Source organism: Delphinapterus leucas, chromosome 8, assembly GCF_059928025.1.
Source record: "Delphinapterus leucas isolate spDelLeu-1000000601 "Yukka" chromosome 8, BTC_Dleu_Yukka2, whole genome shotgun sequence".
In the NCBI taxonomy this organism is placed as follows: Eukaryota; Metazoa; Chordata; class Mammalia; order Artiodactyla; family Monodontidae; genus Delphinapterus; species Delphinapterus leucas.
In genome coordinates this window covers 81,562,770-81,579,479 of record NC_143136.1, presented here as the reverse complement: position 1 = coordinate 81,579,479, position 16,710 = coordinate 81,562,770, and the positions used below count along the sequence as shown (strand labels likewise).

Sequence of the window (16,710 nt, the reverse complement as noted above, 5' to 3'; positions counted from 1 at the left end):
CAAAATGAGTGTTTAGAACAAGGATTCTCTAGTATTTAATCAGCTTTGTTAGAGGAATTGTTTATATATGTAATTGGTACAAGAAATTCAAGATTGCCTAGTGTTGAGACTTCTGGAAACATGCTAAGTTTGTCCTTTTCAGTTTCAAAGGAGGCATGTGTTTATTTAGTTGCAATACGTTGGAAAATATTCATAGTTTATTTTGGAGGGAGGTAAAAAGAAACCACCTGTAAATTCTAGTTTCTGTTGAAAAACAAAAACACTGAAAGAAGCTAGTAGACTATTGAAAACTAGTAGATCCTCCAATGTGTGGAATCCCAGAATATCAGAATTTTGAAGGATCCTGGATGTCTTCCAGTTCAAGACTTTCCTGAGTCATAAATCTGTTGTAGTCTTATCATTAATCCAGGCTTCTTAAATATTTTAAGTGGTGGAACGCACTACCTCTTAGGGCAAATTTCTAATTTTGGTAAATCTTAATAAAGTCTTTGTTTGAATTGTGTTTTCTGCCATCATGGTATCTGATCATAATTGTTAGACTGATCACATTTTTTCCTGTAGGTATAGTTTAATTTTAATTTTTTTTAAGCATTGTAGTTGATGACATTTTTTATTTTTTATTTAGCTTGTAACACTTCAAGAAGCAAAACTGCTGCTAAACGAAGATGATTACCTTATTAAAGCTGTATATGACTACTGGGTGAGAAAACGTAAAAACTGCAGGGGACCATCCCTCATTCCTCAGATAAAACAAGAGAAAAGAGATGGCTCTACCAACAACGACCCTTATGTTGCCTTTCGGAGGAGAACAGAGAAAATGCAAACTCGAAAGGTAATATGCTCTAGTAGGTCTGCGTCTTACTAGAGCATGGACTTGAGGATATGGGGAGGGGGAAGGGTAAGCTGTGACAAAGTGAGAGAGTGGCATGGACATATATACACTACCAAACGTAAAATAGATAGCTAGTGGGAAGCAGCTGCATAGCACAGGGAGATCAGCTCGGTGCTTTGTGTCTACCTAGAGGGGTGGGATAGGGAGGGTGGGAGGGAGGGAGACGCAAGAAGGAAGAGATATGGGAACGTATGTATATGTATAACTGATTCACTTTGTTATAAAGCAGAAACTAACACACCATTGTAAAGCAATTATACTCCAATAAAGATGTTTAAAAAAAAAAGGAAGAAAGAAAGGTAATATGCAAATTAGATTTAACTGAATGTACCTTGATAGTATTTAAGACCAATATTTTTTTTTTTGCTGATAGCTTGAGTAATTTTCAGTAATTCGAATATAAAGAGAAGCTAATGACATTGTTGAACTTTATATTAGAAAGCCTGCTATTCAGTAGCTTCTATCCCCCAGTTGTTTGCAATGTTTATTTAATACCTATGGGCTTTATAAATCTATTGGTTATACCATTTTAGGCTTGCAGTTGAAGTGATGTGAGGAAATTCGTGTTAGGAAGAAAACTCTGAAGTTTTGAATTCTTCAGTAAACTGTACATTCTATACATATCCTCTGTTTGGGAAGCTTAAGAGTTCCTTTGAAACCATATTCTAAATCATGCATGTGAAAATGGACTTTACTCCCTCTAACTACTGTGGGGTCATGGGAAGTTGGGAAAGGTTCATTTTCAAGCCTGTTCTGCTAACAGTCGCAAGTAACACAATGGAACCTTTTTCTCCTTTTCTGAGTTGTTGGTTGTGTCAGATTTCGAATTGACAAACTTGTCCTAATCTGGCTTTCAGAAGCAAGATGAGCCAGAATTTTAAGAGAAATGGGGTCTCAGGCTGTGAAATGATACAGTATAGAAGAAAGCATTATTTCAGACTGGTAGTCGCTGCCTTCCATTTCTCATAATTAACGGTAAACATCAGACATGGTAACACATCCTCTAACATTGCAGAATATTAGGAACATATAAATGTAAAAACCATGAGGAATTATAATTGGAGGCAAAGCATTTTCCGTGGATTCCTGTTTCTCCTGAATGAGAATGCTTTCTCATTCTCTTGAATGCTTGTCCTTGTCAGCTGTTAATATAACAGCTGTGAAGCATAACAGCTGCCAGGGATAGTACATTATAGGGGAAACTTCCCTACTGGTTAACAACCAGAGTTTTTATAACTCTTTCTTGGATTTCCCAATTGTGTATGACATTCCCTAACCCAGACTGAATTTTCAATTTGGTGTTTTGGTTCTTAGCTAAGGAAATATTAGCTATTTCTTGAAGATTTAGTGCATTGTTTAGAAAAGACTATAATGAGATGAGTTTGTAAATACAGTAAAGCTTTATAAATATGGACATGAGGAAGGAGAGGTTTATGTGGATTATTGAAAAAATCTGAACTTCCAGTTACTTTTTAAAAGAAATGTAATTGATTCAGATGTATTGCAAAAGATAGACTTAGAGCAATGTCTTTTGAAGGAAAAGTACTGTTGGGCTTCTTTTAGTGAATGGGTATGAAGTACTTAAAATTATCAGTATTTATTGACATATAAACAATATTACAAATGTTTAAACATGTTTTATTCTTAAATAGGTTAAATCACTATTTTCTAACCAGTGTGTTTTGAGAATTGCTAGAAATAGGTTCCTGTGTTTAGGCATTTCTCCATTGTGTAATAACTAGGCCAGCATTTTCCTGACACTCTGATTCCTACCCTTTCTCTTACCTGTTATTTTCATCTTCCTCTCCAAGGTGGTATATTTTCTTTTCCAATGGTATTTTTATTCCTCTCTGTTTTCAGTTATGGGACCAAAAACTATTCCCCTTCATGTACACTCTTGCTGCTTAGAAATGTCTATGAGTTTTAAAATGAGAAAGTTAGGAAAGCAATCGAGAGTGGACACCCTAGGTGTTCAGGAGGTGGTCAGGCATTGAGATATGCAAAAATGAATACCAGCTAACAGAGGTCCTCTGCTTCCTTTTCTATTCCCACAAATGTAAAAACATTTATATAGCTGATGCAAAAGCTAGAGTAAAGGACTTCTGAAATATTTGCTTGGAAGTCTATAATTTAATTTTAATCATTAAACTAATGTTTAGTTTGGGAGTGCTTAAGTGCTTTAGGACATTCTCAAATGACATGGTGTTAAGGTACCAGCATCTCTGAGTGCACTGACTGGGAAGTCTTGAATCAGCATATACGTTCATATGTTTAACCCCATAGGTAAAACTGTTAGCGTTTGTGCCTTCTCTCCTCCCTCTGTGTGGCAAGATAGTTAGGAGAGGAAACTTCCAGGGTAGTGGTTCTCAGTCTGGCTGCACATAACAATCACTCGTGAATTAGCCTTGGCTTAAAAAGATCTATAGTTAACTCTAAATTACAGCAGTTTGAAAACCACTTCCCTATAGATTTGGCAGTTGGTCAGAACTATAATATGTAACTGGAACAAGAAGACAGGAATTTGCTCCAAGCAGAGACAGTTGTGAAGAAGGGTAAAGGGAATTGAGTAGATTTGAATATAGGGAGTAGGGCCATCTTAAAAGCACAGAAAAGATGTCAGTATGAACTTACAGCTTTTAATATTGATATAGCTAGAAATAGATATAGATCTATGCATGGGTATGTACATAAATATATTACAGGCTTATTTCCTAGCTCTGTTTGCAAGAGGGTATAGAAGCAATTACACTAGCATGTAAATCTTGATTTTAAATACTGTTTTCCATTAAAGGGAACCAGGACTCCTTAGAAAAATGATTTTAGGTCTGGTGCTAGGAAAGCATAAAGATAAGCTTGGAACATTCTGCTTTGCCAGAATATAAGAATGTGATTGGAGAATGTTGGAGCCATGTTCGAAGGCCTCAGGAGCGAGCTTAAAGGGTGACCCTGCTGATCAGATGTGGGCAAGTTTGTATGTCAAAATAAGGAGAGTAATGGATTATAACCCATAAAGTAACCCATGAGTCTATACTGATATAAATGGATGGATGGATAGATGGATAAGTAGATGATTGATTGATTGATTGATTGATTGATAGATGAAAGAGAACACTTTTCCTTACCATAGATTTCCAACTTATAAATGTCAGTGGGATGATGGAGTTCAAAAATCACCATTTGGCAACCACCATAGTAGCAATTGTTTCTGGCAAAAGTTAGAATTAATGGAAGCTAAACTGATGGGGGAAATTTGATGAGAAACAAGATGCTTATGTAAGTCCCACAGCATACTTTTTAATTAAAAAAGGAAAAATACTAATTTGACTAGAGAAATCTGGCAAACACCATCTTAATCAAGTGATCAATGGGGCAGTAATGGGACAAATAGGTATCATTTAACTCCTGATATGCTGAGTGAGAGACACAGTATCTCTTCTGTGATGGTCCTACCAAAAGTTTGCAACATGAATTTAATTGTGGAAAAACATCAAAGAAACCCAAATTGAGGAACATTCTACAAAAATAAGTGGCTTCTGCTCTTTGAAACTATCAAGGTTATGATCACCATAGAAAGACAGAGGAACTATTCCAAATTATAGGAGAGTAAAGAGACATGACAGCTAAACACAATTTTAATCCTGAATCGGGTCCTAGACCAGGAAAAAGAATTTATTACTATTAATGAATTTTAATAATAAAGTTATTATTGTCCTATTAATGTCCTTTATAGCAACATTATATAAATGTATAAAACATGTATATAACTATTTCTTGCTGTGAAGGACATTAATGGGACAATTGGCAAAATATGAATAAAGTCAGTAAGTTAAGTAATAGTTTTTATATCAATGTTAATTTTCTGATTTTGATAATGGTACTGTGTATAAGAGATTATCATTGTTTTTAGAAAATATATATTAAAGTGTTTAGGGGATAAAGGAGCATTATATCTTCAACTTTTCTCGAAAAATATTTAAAACACCATTGCTAATAGTTTATATATGTGTGTATGTGTTTGTATATATACATGTGTCTTAGTTCATTTGAGCTGTTGTAACAAGAATACATTAGACTGGGTGGCTTAAACAGCAAACATTTATTTCTCACTTCTGGAGGTTGGGAAGTCCAAGTTCCAGGTACCGTCAGATTTGTTGACTATTGAGGGACCACTTTCTGTTTCATAGATGGTCCTCTTGCTGTGTCCTCACATGGCAGATGGGGCAAGAGATCTCTCTGGGGTCTCTTAGGGTACTAATCCATTCTACAGGACTCCCAAAGGCCTTACCTCCAAATAAAAATCACATTGGAGAGTTAGGATTTCAACATATGAGTTATCAGGAGATGCAAACATTCGGTCCATAACAATGTGTATGTACATACATACATAGATACATACATAGAGAGAGATACATAAAGCAAGTGTAAAATATTAACCTTTGGAGAATCTGAATGAAGATATATGGGAATTCTTTATACTTTTTTGTAACTTTTTTGTAATCTGAAATTATTTCACAATAAAAGGTTACAAAGTAGAGCAGAGAGGGCAGGACTGGGGTAAAGAAAAATTAGGAACACTAGTTATTTGGGCCTAAAGAGAGCGGGAAATGAATGAGTAAGATGGGAGAGAAGCATACAGTCCAAGAGAAACCCTTAGTGAAAATGAGGACAATTTTAAAAGGTTCTGGTGCACTTTTGGTTCAGCTGCTATTATTATTCATCTTTTGAATCTGTATATCTCTCATTCTTATTAGACTTTAAGCCTTTTGAGCGTAGGGGACATGTGCAATACTTTGTACAGAGTGAGCACTTTTAATATTTGCTCTTGGTAATGTTAGTTTTTTTTCATTCGGAAGGTATTATTGCTGCCTGGTTACAAAAAAACATTTGCTTAATACCATGCTTTAGATTTTTGCCTTTTCTCACATAGTACTGCTGAAGGGGGAAAAAGATTGATTTCCTTTGGATAAGATAAAAGAATGATTTATTAACATAGTATTTTTTAATATTCAGTATGCACTACCTTAATGGGACTTAGTTTAGGTAATGTTTTATAGGTGATGATTAATTTTCAAATACAAGTAACTATACACAAAAAGAAAAAAGTAAAACTTTGAATCTTTCTCAAGTTTTATTTTCTCTTTTATAATCCTCCAGTATGAAACCTGGCTTTCTTTGGGTTCCTTCTAATGTCATATTGCTTTATTAAGTCAGGTATGGAAAGCTTGCTTAAATGCAGTCTGTCTAGACATATAGAATGAGGGGTGGTAGTGGTCTATTTTAAAACAAATAGTTCCATGCCTAATATAAAGTAAGTATTCTGTGGATATTTGATTGAACAAAATATTTTTATTAACAGTTACTTTTATATGCAAATGATGCTGCTAATTACAATTGAGCCTTCTCTAGTTATGATAGGACTTTCACCTGTGAGTTAGTTCAAGTTACTTCTTACAGTTCAAAGTAAGAACTTCTAATGAAATTCAGACTTTTCACTGGATGTCTTTTCTACTCTGTAATTAGGTGTTACTACACTGAAGCATGATCATTCGATTCCTTGAGATCCTTTATATCCCATAATCAGTTTTATATCTGAGTTTCTGAAGTGAAGCTTTGCTTATCATTATGATTGTTTACACTGTAGTGTATTGAACTGTCCAGCCCCCAAATAAGCCTCTCATTTTAGCTATTTTTAGGTAACCTTGATTTGACAACTCTTTCCCTCTGTCATTGCAAAATACCTTGTAACAATATGAAAAGACTGCATTTTTCTGATATAGTAGGTTTTGTTTCAGACAGACTTTAAAAATTTTGTTTACATTGGAATTATCCCTTCTATGTCATTCCATCTTTTCAACAGCTGGCAACATTTTTTTTTAATATTTATTGAGATATTTGCTTATACTTTTATTTTCAGAGTTAAATAGTTTCTCTTAATGTAGTTGCTTTTTAGATGATTTTTTAACATTTTGCTTTTATAGAATGAATTTGGGTCTGATAAGATTTTGTTGAATGAAGCTGGAAATGTGGACAATTGGATTTATTCTTCTAAACTTGTTATTTTCAATAGAATCGTAAGAATGATGAAGCCTCTTATGAAAAGATGTTGAAGCTGAGACGAGAGTTTAGTAGAGCCATAACAATTTTGGAAATGATTAAGAGAAGAGAGAAAACAAAACGAGAATTATTGCACTTAACCTTAGAAGTTGTGGAAAAAAGGTAACATTGCTACTATTACAAACCAGTAACAGCTTTAGTCAAATGATAGGCAAAATGTAACCAAATTTAAGCTTTATAACAACTGAAATTGATTATATAACAAAATCTACATTTTTTGAAAATTGTGATTACTACTTTTTTGTTTTAAAAATCAGATTAAGTTACCAGCTCGGGTTGCAAATTTGGGGGATATTTTCGTGTGTAGTGTAGATCCTCTGTTATATGTAATTTTTTGTTGTTGCAGAATCATTGAGTTGTATTTAGAAAAGAACTTGGAGATCATCTTATCCAATTCTCTGAATTAAAGTTTCTATTAAACAAAATTTGAGAGAGAGAAATGTTTATTTGATTTTATTTTCTGATTAGTTAGGAAATACTTGTTTCATTGCATTTTGAAAATGTATCCTCTGATGTAATCATCCTTTTCCTACATAATTAAGTAGACTGTGCTAAACCTAACAAAATTTTGTGTGTTTGCTGAGGTAGGCATTCTAAACATCACTTCCTAGTGCTTGAAAATATAAAATATATGAGGATTCCGTCTTCTGTGTCCCTTAGAGATTAGGTGGGTGGGGGTGGGGGATGGTTTTGTTTTTACTAAATCCCAAATATGGGCTTCTTTATTCCCGTAAGTTTTCTCTCTTAAGAATAATCTGATTGGGCTTCCCTGGTGGCGCAGTGGTTGAGAGTCCACCTGCCGATGCAGGGGACACGGGTTCGTGCCCCGGTCCGGGAAGATCCCACATGCTGCGGAGCAGCTGGGCCCGTGAGCCATGGCCGCTGAGCCTGCGCGTCCGGAGCCTGTGCTCCGCGACGGGAGAGGCCACAACAGTGAGAGGCCCGCTTACCGCAAAAAAAAAAAAAAAAAATCTGATTAATTGTTGGCTCTGTTTGATTAGTTGTGTTCCAAGTAAATGAAGTATCATTGGTTTTTTATTTCTTCTTTATTTTTAAACTGTAACATTTTCTTATATATTATTTCCTTTTCAAGATATCATTTGGGAGACTATGGTGGTGAAATCCTTAATGAAGTGAAGATCAATAGATCAGAAAAAGAGTTATATGCCACTCCAGCAACTCACCATAATGGAAATCATCACAAAGTCCAAGAATGTAAAACTAAGGTGAATATCTTCTGGGGAGAAGCATGTATGGTAGTATTGATCAGACAGTTGTTTTCTGAAGTTGTCTTATAATAGTTTGGTTAAGGAAGAAAGTTATTAACATGCTTGAGTTCCTACTTTTTGCCAAGCACTTTGCTAGGATTTTTTATACACATGTTGATTCATTAATCCTTATAACTACCCTTTGAGATAGATTTTTACCTCTATGTGACTTCCAGATCGTAAAGTTGTTAAGTGGCAGATTCAAAATTTGAGTCTAGGTCTAACATCAAAGACAGTGTGCTTTCAACTATGCTGTCTGCTTCTTTATAGAATATGGGTAATTAAAGCTTAGTTATTATCACGAGCCTTAGCAAATCCTGCATCATAGTGGCAGGCATCAAAATCTAAAATTAAAGCTTTCCTCATTGAGACTATTGGAAGTTATTCTTTTTGTCATCACTATTGCCATAACCAGCATTTATCAGTTGCTATCTATCTTGACTTGAAAAAGTCCTATAACTTCTGGATCACAGTTTCTTCCTAATAAAGAGCACTAGTAATTACTTTAGTTTCTTAGACTGAAGAATTATATTTATTCATTATTCACTGTTCCAAGTGAATATTAAAGTATTCAGTTGAGAAATACAAAAATTAATAAAACCTTTAAGGAGCTTAGATTTTAAAAAGAAACAGGTTATTGGCTGAGCATTTAGACAGTAGAGCTGTACTGTGTAGCAAGATTTTAAAAGTGACTTAGGGTGTTTGTGGAAAATTCATCTTTTAAAAATGTGCACAATCCTCAGTTTTCATGCGTTCATTCCTAAAGGTCAAGGAAGGATGTGGAGCAGGAAGACTCCTCCATTATTCAACTCATGTCAATTCAAACAACAAAGTTCTTTCTTATTAATCACAGGCATCTAGCCCACCTACCCTTTAAATCACACTTGCTTCGCCATAAACAATACAATAAATGTCATTTTGTACATTATTTTAAAAAAGCCTTTTTATATAAATCAATGCTTTTCCAAGACATATTATTGGTAGGCATAGAATATGAAAATCTCAACCCCAAATTACTGACAGAATCAGCCTTTGTTATATATTGATTCTTATTTTAGATCATCTTTAAGATTAAACACCCACCCTATTTAAATATTAATTTTAGAAGTATGGTTGCATCCATTGTTGCTCTACCCTATTTCACATAGTTAACTATATTTCCTTTGTCACACATCCCACCTTAAAATATAACTAGTTTCTGAGAAGTTGGGGGTTTCTTTTTGATGTCATAGCTACATCCATTGTATGAAACCATTTATATCTCAGTAACTTGGCATTTAAGCGACATTTTCATCATGTGTAACATTTTTGACCCTAAAGTAGTTTTTACAAAAACCTGAGCTACATGGGGAAAGGTGTAACTTCCTCAATATTTTTACACTTTCATAGTGCTTGTACTTTGATGCTTAGAACAGTCATTTTCAAGCTTTTTAAAGTAGTAGATCTCTATTTATTAAAAGAATGCCAAGGGCTTCCCTGGTGGCTCAGTGGTTGAGAGTCTGCCTGCTGATGCAGGGGACACTGGTTCGTGCCCCGGTCCGGGAAGATCCCACATGCCGCGGAGCGGCTGGGCCCGTGAGCCATGGCCGCTGAGCCTGTGCATCTGGAGCCTGTGCTCTGCAACGGGAGAGGCCACGGCAGTGAGAGGCCTGCGTACTGCCAAAAAAAAAAAAAAAAAGAATGGCAATATGTTAAAACAGAAACAGAGCTGCTCTGTTGAGGAGAGGTGGGTGCTAGAACCCACCCCATCAGTCAGTTTCTTTGCCAGATGGTCTCTCACATACCACCACTCAACTCTGGGGTACCTGAGAACAGTTTGATTATTGTTCAGTTGAGGCAGTAATTATTCATTTGAAAAAGTGAAGTTTTTTTCCTAATTAATAAGCTTATCTGTCTCAAAAAAGTTACCCCACATGTAGACATTTTTAAAAATTGAAAATGAGCATAGAAATGAATTTATGAATTTATAATCTAATTCAAGTCATTTAAAAAAAATAGTTAATTTTCATCATTAATTAGTAGATTTAAATAAAATTAAAATATAAATAGTTTTTAAATGCTGGATTGCATAATAGAACAATTTTTAAAAATCATTAGCATCTTAGTTTAAGTATTGATAACAATGTAAAAAGTAAATTTAAGTGTCATAATTATTTTTCACTGTAATTTGTGAAAGCAAAACATTTTTCAGTTTATGGTCACATAATAATTTTTGCATATTAAAACCAGAAAGTAAAATCACCTCTGGGGTAAAAATGTATGTTTTTTAAAGAGCAGTATAGTTTTTCATGCTTTCTAAAATGATTTTCATTTCTTCCTTTTGGGGGAAAAATCGTCATGTAAACAGCACCCGCATCATTTGTCTTTGAAAGAAGAGGCTTCTGATGTGGTTCGTCAAAAGAAGAAGTACCCAAAGAAGCCTAAAGCAGAGGCTTTGCTAGCGTCTCAGCAGCCCGCTCCTGAGACACTGCCTGTGATCAATAAGAGTGACATTAAGCAGTATGACTTTCACAGCTCAGATGAAGATGAATTTCCACAGGTGCTTGTTTTAAAACTATTTTTAAAGACATTTTCCTCTAGTCTTTTGTATTGCTATATTTTAAAACATAATTGACATCTTAGAGTTTTGATTCTTGCTTTCTTCACCTAATGTTATGACATAAACAGTTTCCACGTTATTTATGTTAGCTACTGAAATGGTATTTGCTTCTGTTATTTTCTATCAGTTGAATAAAGTTTATTCTGTTGTGTAGCATTTAGGTGGTTTTCAGCTTTCCCTTTTATAAAAATTAGCATCTCTACCTCTTCCCTCTGTATTTAAAATAGATTATTAGAAATGGAATTCCTGAACTAAAGATTATAAATATTTTAAGACATTTAATACATCATTGTAAATATTCACCAACAATAATTCCACCAGCATTGTATTTTACAACTTTTAATGTAAATTCTGCTAATTTGTTTGGCAATAACTATTTGATTCTAAAGAAAATTTAGAACTGGTTCAAGTTTTAACTTGTGAAAATAATTATTTGGTTATATTACAACAGTTTTATAGCAAAATGTTTGCAGTTTTAAAATCTTAATTTTTGTTTCATATGTGCTATCTTTAAAACAAGACCTTATTTTATATATTAAAGGATCAATTTAAAACATATATTGTTTAGCACCTGATCTAGCAATGCCCTCCTTTTTTCTTTTCCGTATGTTGTAGGCAACCTAAAGAGAGTACTATAACAAGCTTTATCATATTTTAACATTTTGACTTACTTGATTTAAAAAACATTTTTTTTTTAACCAACATGACAGATATGTTTGGAAGCAATGACAGATATGTTTGGAATCAAGACAGTTCATAAAACACCTTGTTGTTGTAACTATTTAAAATCTAGAGTTTACATAAAACTTGTCCCCTTTGGCTAGATTATATTAGTTTTATTCTTTTGTAGATGATTTAGTTTTTCTACCCCAGATAATATTTTAGCATTCATACGCGTTGTAACAAATGCACAAAAATGTGTTTAATTTCGTATGCCCTTAAAAAGCACTTAAATGAAATCGTTTATTAAAATTGTCAGAGGATCATGTAGTTAGACTCAGGCAGGGCTTTGAATAGTCATGGGACATTAATTAGATGGCATTTGAAGGAATGAGAGAACAAATAGTAGGTCTTTCCCAGGTAGAAGATGTAGGGAAGGGCTCAAGGCAGAGAAAACAGCATATTAGAGGGAACTGCTAGCAGTTTGGCATTGCTGGAGCATAAAACACAAAGGGGAAGAGAGGTGAACGGAATGATGCCTGGAGTAGTAGTCGGATGGCAAACGGCCTCTATCGACATTATATATACTGAGAAGTTCTTAAAGAATTTTAAGTAAGAAATGACATAGTTAGATAAATGCATTTATAAAAGCCAGTAAAGTTTTGCTATACACTCCCAGCCCTTTAAGAGTGATGCCAGGGGGATACTATGTCCAGTAGAAACTTTTCCCTTATTGCTAGAATCAGTCCATCCATCCTGATAGACACACTCAGCATACTAGTCATATATTCCTCATCTATTAAGGGATCTTCATTTCTGTTCTAAATTCATATGTTTATTCATATAGTCCCCATTCCCACATGAAATTGCATTTTGAAACTTTTAGGTTCCTCTGAGCCCTTATACTACGTCTTTGACAACATTAATTTTTATAATGGTATCCCCCTGTTGCTAAACTGTAGGCAGGCATGTACCTAAAGTTGGACATTATTCAGTGAGGCAGCTATTTAGAAGGTAGCTCTTACAAAATCAGGATTTTATTGCTAAAAAGATAGTTAAAATAATATATGCTTCTTCTTTGTCCAATAAACAAGAACAAAGGAATAGGGAGCCTTAAGAGAACAAGCATTTTAACCAGACTTCTCCAACTGATTTGCAGCAGAGCAGAATAAAAACCCAGTCTCTTCTCGATCATGCTTCTGATTCTCCTAACATCAGCTCTGTCTTCCTATGTCTCAGACCAAATCCTGGAATCCCCTCCTGGGGTAGTCAGGAGGAAGGGATGCAAAAAATTTCTGAGGCTTTGTGACATCTCCTGTATATATTTTAAAAGAGGTAGATGATTTGTAAAGGAATCAAAGTGTAAAATTCACATTTGGGATTTCCTTTCAAATTTCAGGTTTGGGTTTGGTTCCCCAGGAAGAAGAATTAGCCCCAGCTTACTATTTCTGTGTCTCCCCCATAGTGTTGGTGGAGGTATATTGGAACCTCAAACAAATGCCTTTCTCCCCTGGATGACCCTGCTCAGTGGTAATTACCACAGTTTGGAAATAATGTGGAGAAAGCATTTTTCCTCTCAAAATAGGAAGAGAGGGATTCGTGAGGTAATTTGCAAGTAAATATGGTTGAGTCAGCGTTGTCAGAAAAAGAGATGTACTCCAAAGTGAAATTGCGAGACAACTGAAACTTAAGTACTAAAACTTGTTTTTTTAATTTTAACCATTATGGGTAGAAATTTATCTAAACCATATTATTTCCCTGCCATATCAGAGTATATTTGTATTTCATTTAATCTGTTTTTGATGACATTTATAAAGTTTGCTGTTGTATAATATATCAGTGCTGCCCTAGAGGTCCACTCAGATTATGTAGGGATATTTGACCTAGTATCACTTGGTCCTATGCTTTTTAATATGTGACAGCTTTTTGAAAGTATTCTTTTGCTGTCTGGTGGGCTTAGTACTTCTCTCTGCAACCAGTCTGCTTACCTTTTAGCGGGTCCTCTTTCCTCTTCTGATTCTCTGCTTCTGATCTGCTAAATTTAAAAAGTGATTTATAAAAATGAGGGGAAATAAGGGACTCCCCTTTGAGTGAAATGTATGACCTTTGTGGCTTTTGGGGATGGGAGGCTATTCATAAACCTTTTTTATCTTCCTAGTTTTGGGCTTTATTATAGAGAAATAAAGTTATTGTGTAAAAACATCTCTACTTATAGGTGAAGCATAACTATTATTACAAAGTATTTATGGCCACATATAATATTTACAAAATGTAAATGGGATATATAAAAACCATACTAATTCTTTTTAAGCCTATAATCCTTGCATGTTCAGAAACAGTTAAGCAATAATACCATGTGAGCTTACCTGCAAGAACCAGTCCATTAAGAATAATGATTTTTAACCATAGAAAAATTTTGCTAATCTTTAAATGTTTTGGGGAATTCACTGCCTACTGTATGTAATATAGGAGTGATTCACTGTTTGTGATCAGATTCTAATTTTAGACCATTACAAAGATTGTTGACTTTTGATAACTCCTAAATGGAATGCTTCATGCCTCTTCTTCTAGGTACCGTCCCCAATATCAGAACCCGAAGAAGAAAATGATCCTGATGGTCCCTGTGCTTTCAGGAGGCGGGCAGGATGCCAGTATTATGCTGTAAGAACTTTATTTTTTGTGGTGTTTTTGTGAACTGGAATTAACAGGTAACTCATGTCAAGGTGACTTAGTCTTGATCTAAAAATGGGAAGTCAATCAGCATTTTTTATTTAATATCCCCTATGCAGATAACAGTAAAAGATGTTCGAAGGTACTGAGTCCTTTCAAAGGAGATCAGAACCCTTTATTTGGAAATTGATAACTGCTCATATTTTAGAAATCTAGCTCACTTTGGGCTTTAACTATAACTTCAGCAGTTACGACAGCTACTCACTATGTCATTGCTGGAGTTAGGTGAGCCCAGAATCTCTAATGGAACCCTAGATGGCTGATGAGTGTTTATTGAAATTTACTTTTGGGCAAGCCCATCTTTTCCATACAAACCCAGTAAGTAACAAACATAAAGGAATAATTTTTAAACCTCCCCCATGGCAATATATTGTCAAATAATTATATTCATAACTTTTTGTCCCACTTAGAAAATGCTTTGTGCTGTTAAGTCAAGTTTTGGTGCATATTATATCAAGGAATGACCCTCACTTCCAGATACTAAGGTTTCAAGTAAGGTGTAACGATGGAGTAGTGAGGATGGCTCTCATATATGGCTTTTGGAGACCTTTTGTCTTGTTGCATTATGGTAAACATATACACTTATAGCTTTTTCAGGGGTGTGTGTGTGTGTGTGTGTATGTATTTAATGTAGGAGAGGTGTAGAGAATTGTTTATAAGTTATGTGTTTAAGAAAAAGGAGACAGAAAGTGGTAACATAGAAAAATAGAATGCTAGAAGAAATAGGAAGGCAAAGAAATGGACTGTATGTTCTTACAAGTAAAGAGGAAGTATGAATTTGACCCATGCATACCTTCTTGAAGTGCAATTTTTACTCCAAAAAATTTCCTTCTAGTTTATCTCTGTAGGAAGTCTATAAATTACTAACTTCATTATCTCTACTTTTCTACATAAATGTTAAAAGCCACATTATTCTTTAAAGATATATTTCTTTTAAAATATAATATTATCTTAAATGTATTTGTAGTCATAAACTAAATTTAGTTTGAGTTATTTTGGTGAGTGAACTTTTAAGTCAGTTTTGTAGAATTTTACCTGGTTAATATTTAAACCCTAATTTTAAAGTTTTATATCTAAATTTTAATTGCTCTGCTAATGCTGTAGTTACTTTATTTTTATCATGATTTAACTTTTCTTCATTTCAGAATCATTCCATGAGGTTTTTTAAATTTTATTTTTATTTATTAATATTTTTTTTTGCAGCCTCGTTTGGACCAAACTAACCATTTGTTTGAAAATTCAGAATTGGTAGATTTGGATAAGTTGAGATACAGGCATTGCCTTACAATGCTCACAGTCCCGAGAAGATGTATAGGATTTGCAAGGAGGCGAATTGGCAGAGGTGGAAGGTAAACTATGTGTTTTGACCTGGTTTTTGTTTACAAGCTGGAAGGGAGGGTATAAAGAAAATGTTGTTAAGTTCTTCTAGGTAATATTTGGCTTTATATTGCTTTTCAGGGTCATAATGGACCGGATATCCACAGAACATGACCCAGTCCTGAAACAGATAGACCCTGAAATGCTGAATGGTTTTTCAAGCGCTTCCCAAACTATAGACTTTTCTTCTAATTTCTCTCGGACCAATGCTTCCAGTAAACATTGTGAAAATAGACTGTCCCTTTCTGAAATATTAAGCAATATCAGATCATGTCGACTACAGTGTTTCCAGCCAAGGCTACTAAATTTACAGGACAGTGATAGTGAAGAATGTACCTCAAGAAAACCAGGGCAGACTGTGAACAATAAAAGAGTTTCTGCAGCATCTGTAGCTTTATTGAACACCAGCAAGAATGGCATATCAGGTAAGTTGTCACTTTGTTAAAAGTATATCCTCTTCTCCTTAATTTTTCATTATCCACTAAATAGACTCTCAGGGTGAATTTTGAAGGTTTCTTTTCATGATCCTGCCGAGGAAAGGAACTTTATCTTAACCTATTACATTTTTTTTCCAACCTAAGAAACTAAACTCTATTATTGTGGTTTACATTTTAACCAAAATGTCCTAACTGATACCTATAAAACCACTGGCTTGTATTTTGAATGTGTGTGCCTGGTATGGTGAATGTGTAGCCACAATGCATAAGGAATTCCCTATGGGCAAAGTGGTTATAAGCTGCTGTCAGATCATCATAGCACAATACTGTCTGCTTTTGTTAAAGAAAATTTTCATTTTATTATATTAACTTTGCTTAAATGTAAGCATTGCTTCTCAGGAGTACCATTAAAAGTTTTCTTTCTGAAAAATGATTTTTAAAGAGGTTCCCTATTAATAGTTGTAATTTTGGTCTGATAACTTACCTCTCTAATTGAGATTGGAAAGTTTTTTTCCTCTTAAGAGACATTGTATTCAAATTAATATACATAGGCATTATAAAATAATGTATAACATCTAGAGGATCTAAAATGTAATCTTGATTTGTTTTCTTCTGTGGATAGTCTTCTCTTTA

At 34.4% G+C, this 16,710-nt stretch overlaps 1 protein-coding gene across 2 annotated transcripts in view; it reads left to right on the top strand.

The window, feature by feature from the left end:
* EPC2 (enhancer of polycomb 2) overlaps positions 1–16,710 on the top strand; it is a 107,270-nt gene that overhangs the window by 77,117 nt on the left and 13,443 nt on the right. For both annotated transcript variants that reach the window (XM_022569688.3, XM_089916836.1), the window contains exons 4-10: positions 626–832; positions 6,960–7,108; positions 8,100–8,232; positions 10,622–10,813; positions 14,105–14,194; positions 15,467–15,612; positions 15,722–16,065. In XM_022569688.3, coding sequence (XP_022425396.1) covers positions 626–832; positions 6,960–7,108; positions 8,100–8,232; positions 10,622–10,813; positions 14,105–14,194; positions 15,467–15,612; positions 15,722–16,065 — 1,261 coding nt within the window. The remainder of the gene's footprint in view (positions 1–625; positions 833–6,959; positions 7,109–8,099; positions 8,233–10,621; positions 10,814–14,104; positions 14,195–15,466; positions 15,613–15,721; positions 16,066–16,710) is intronic.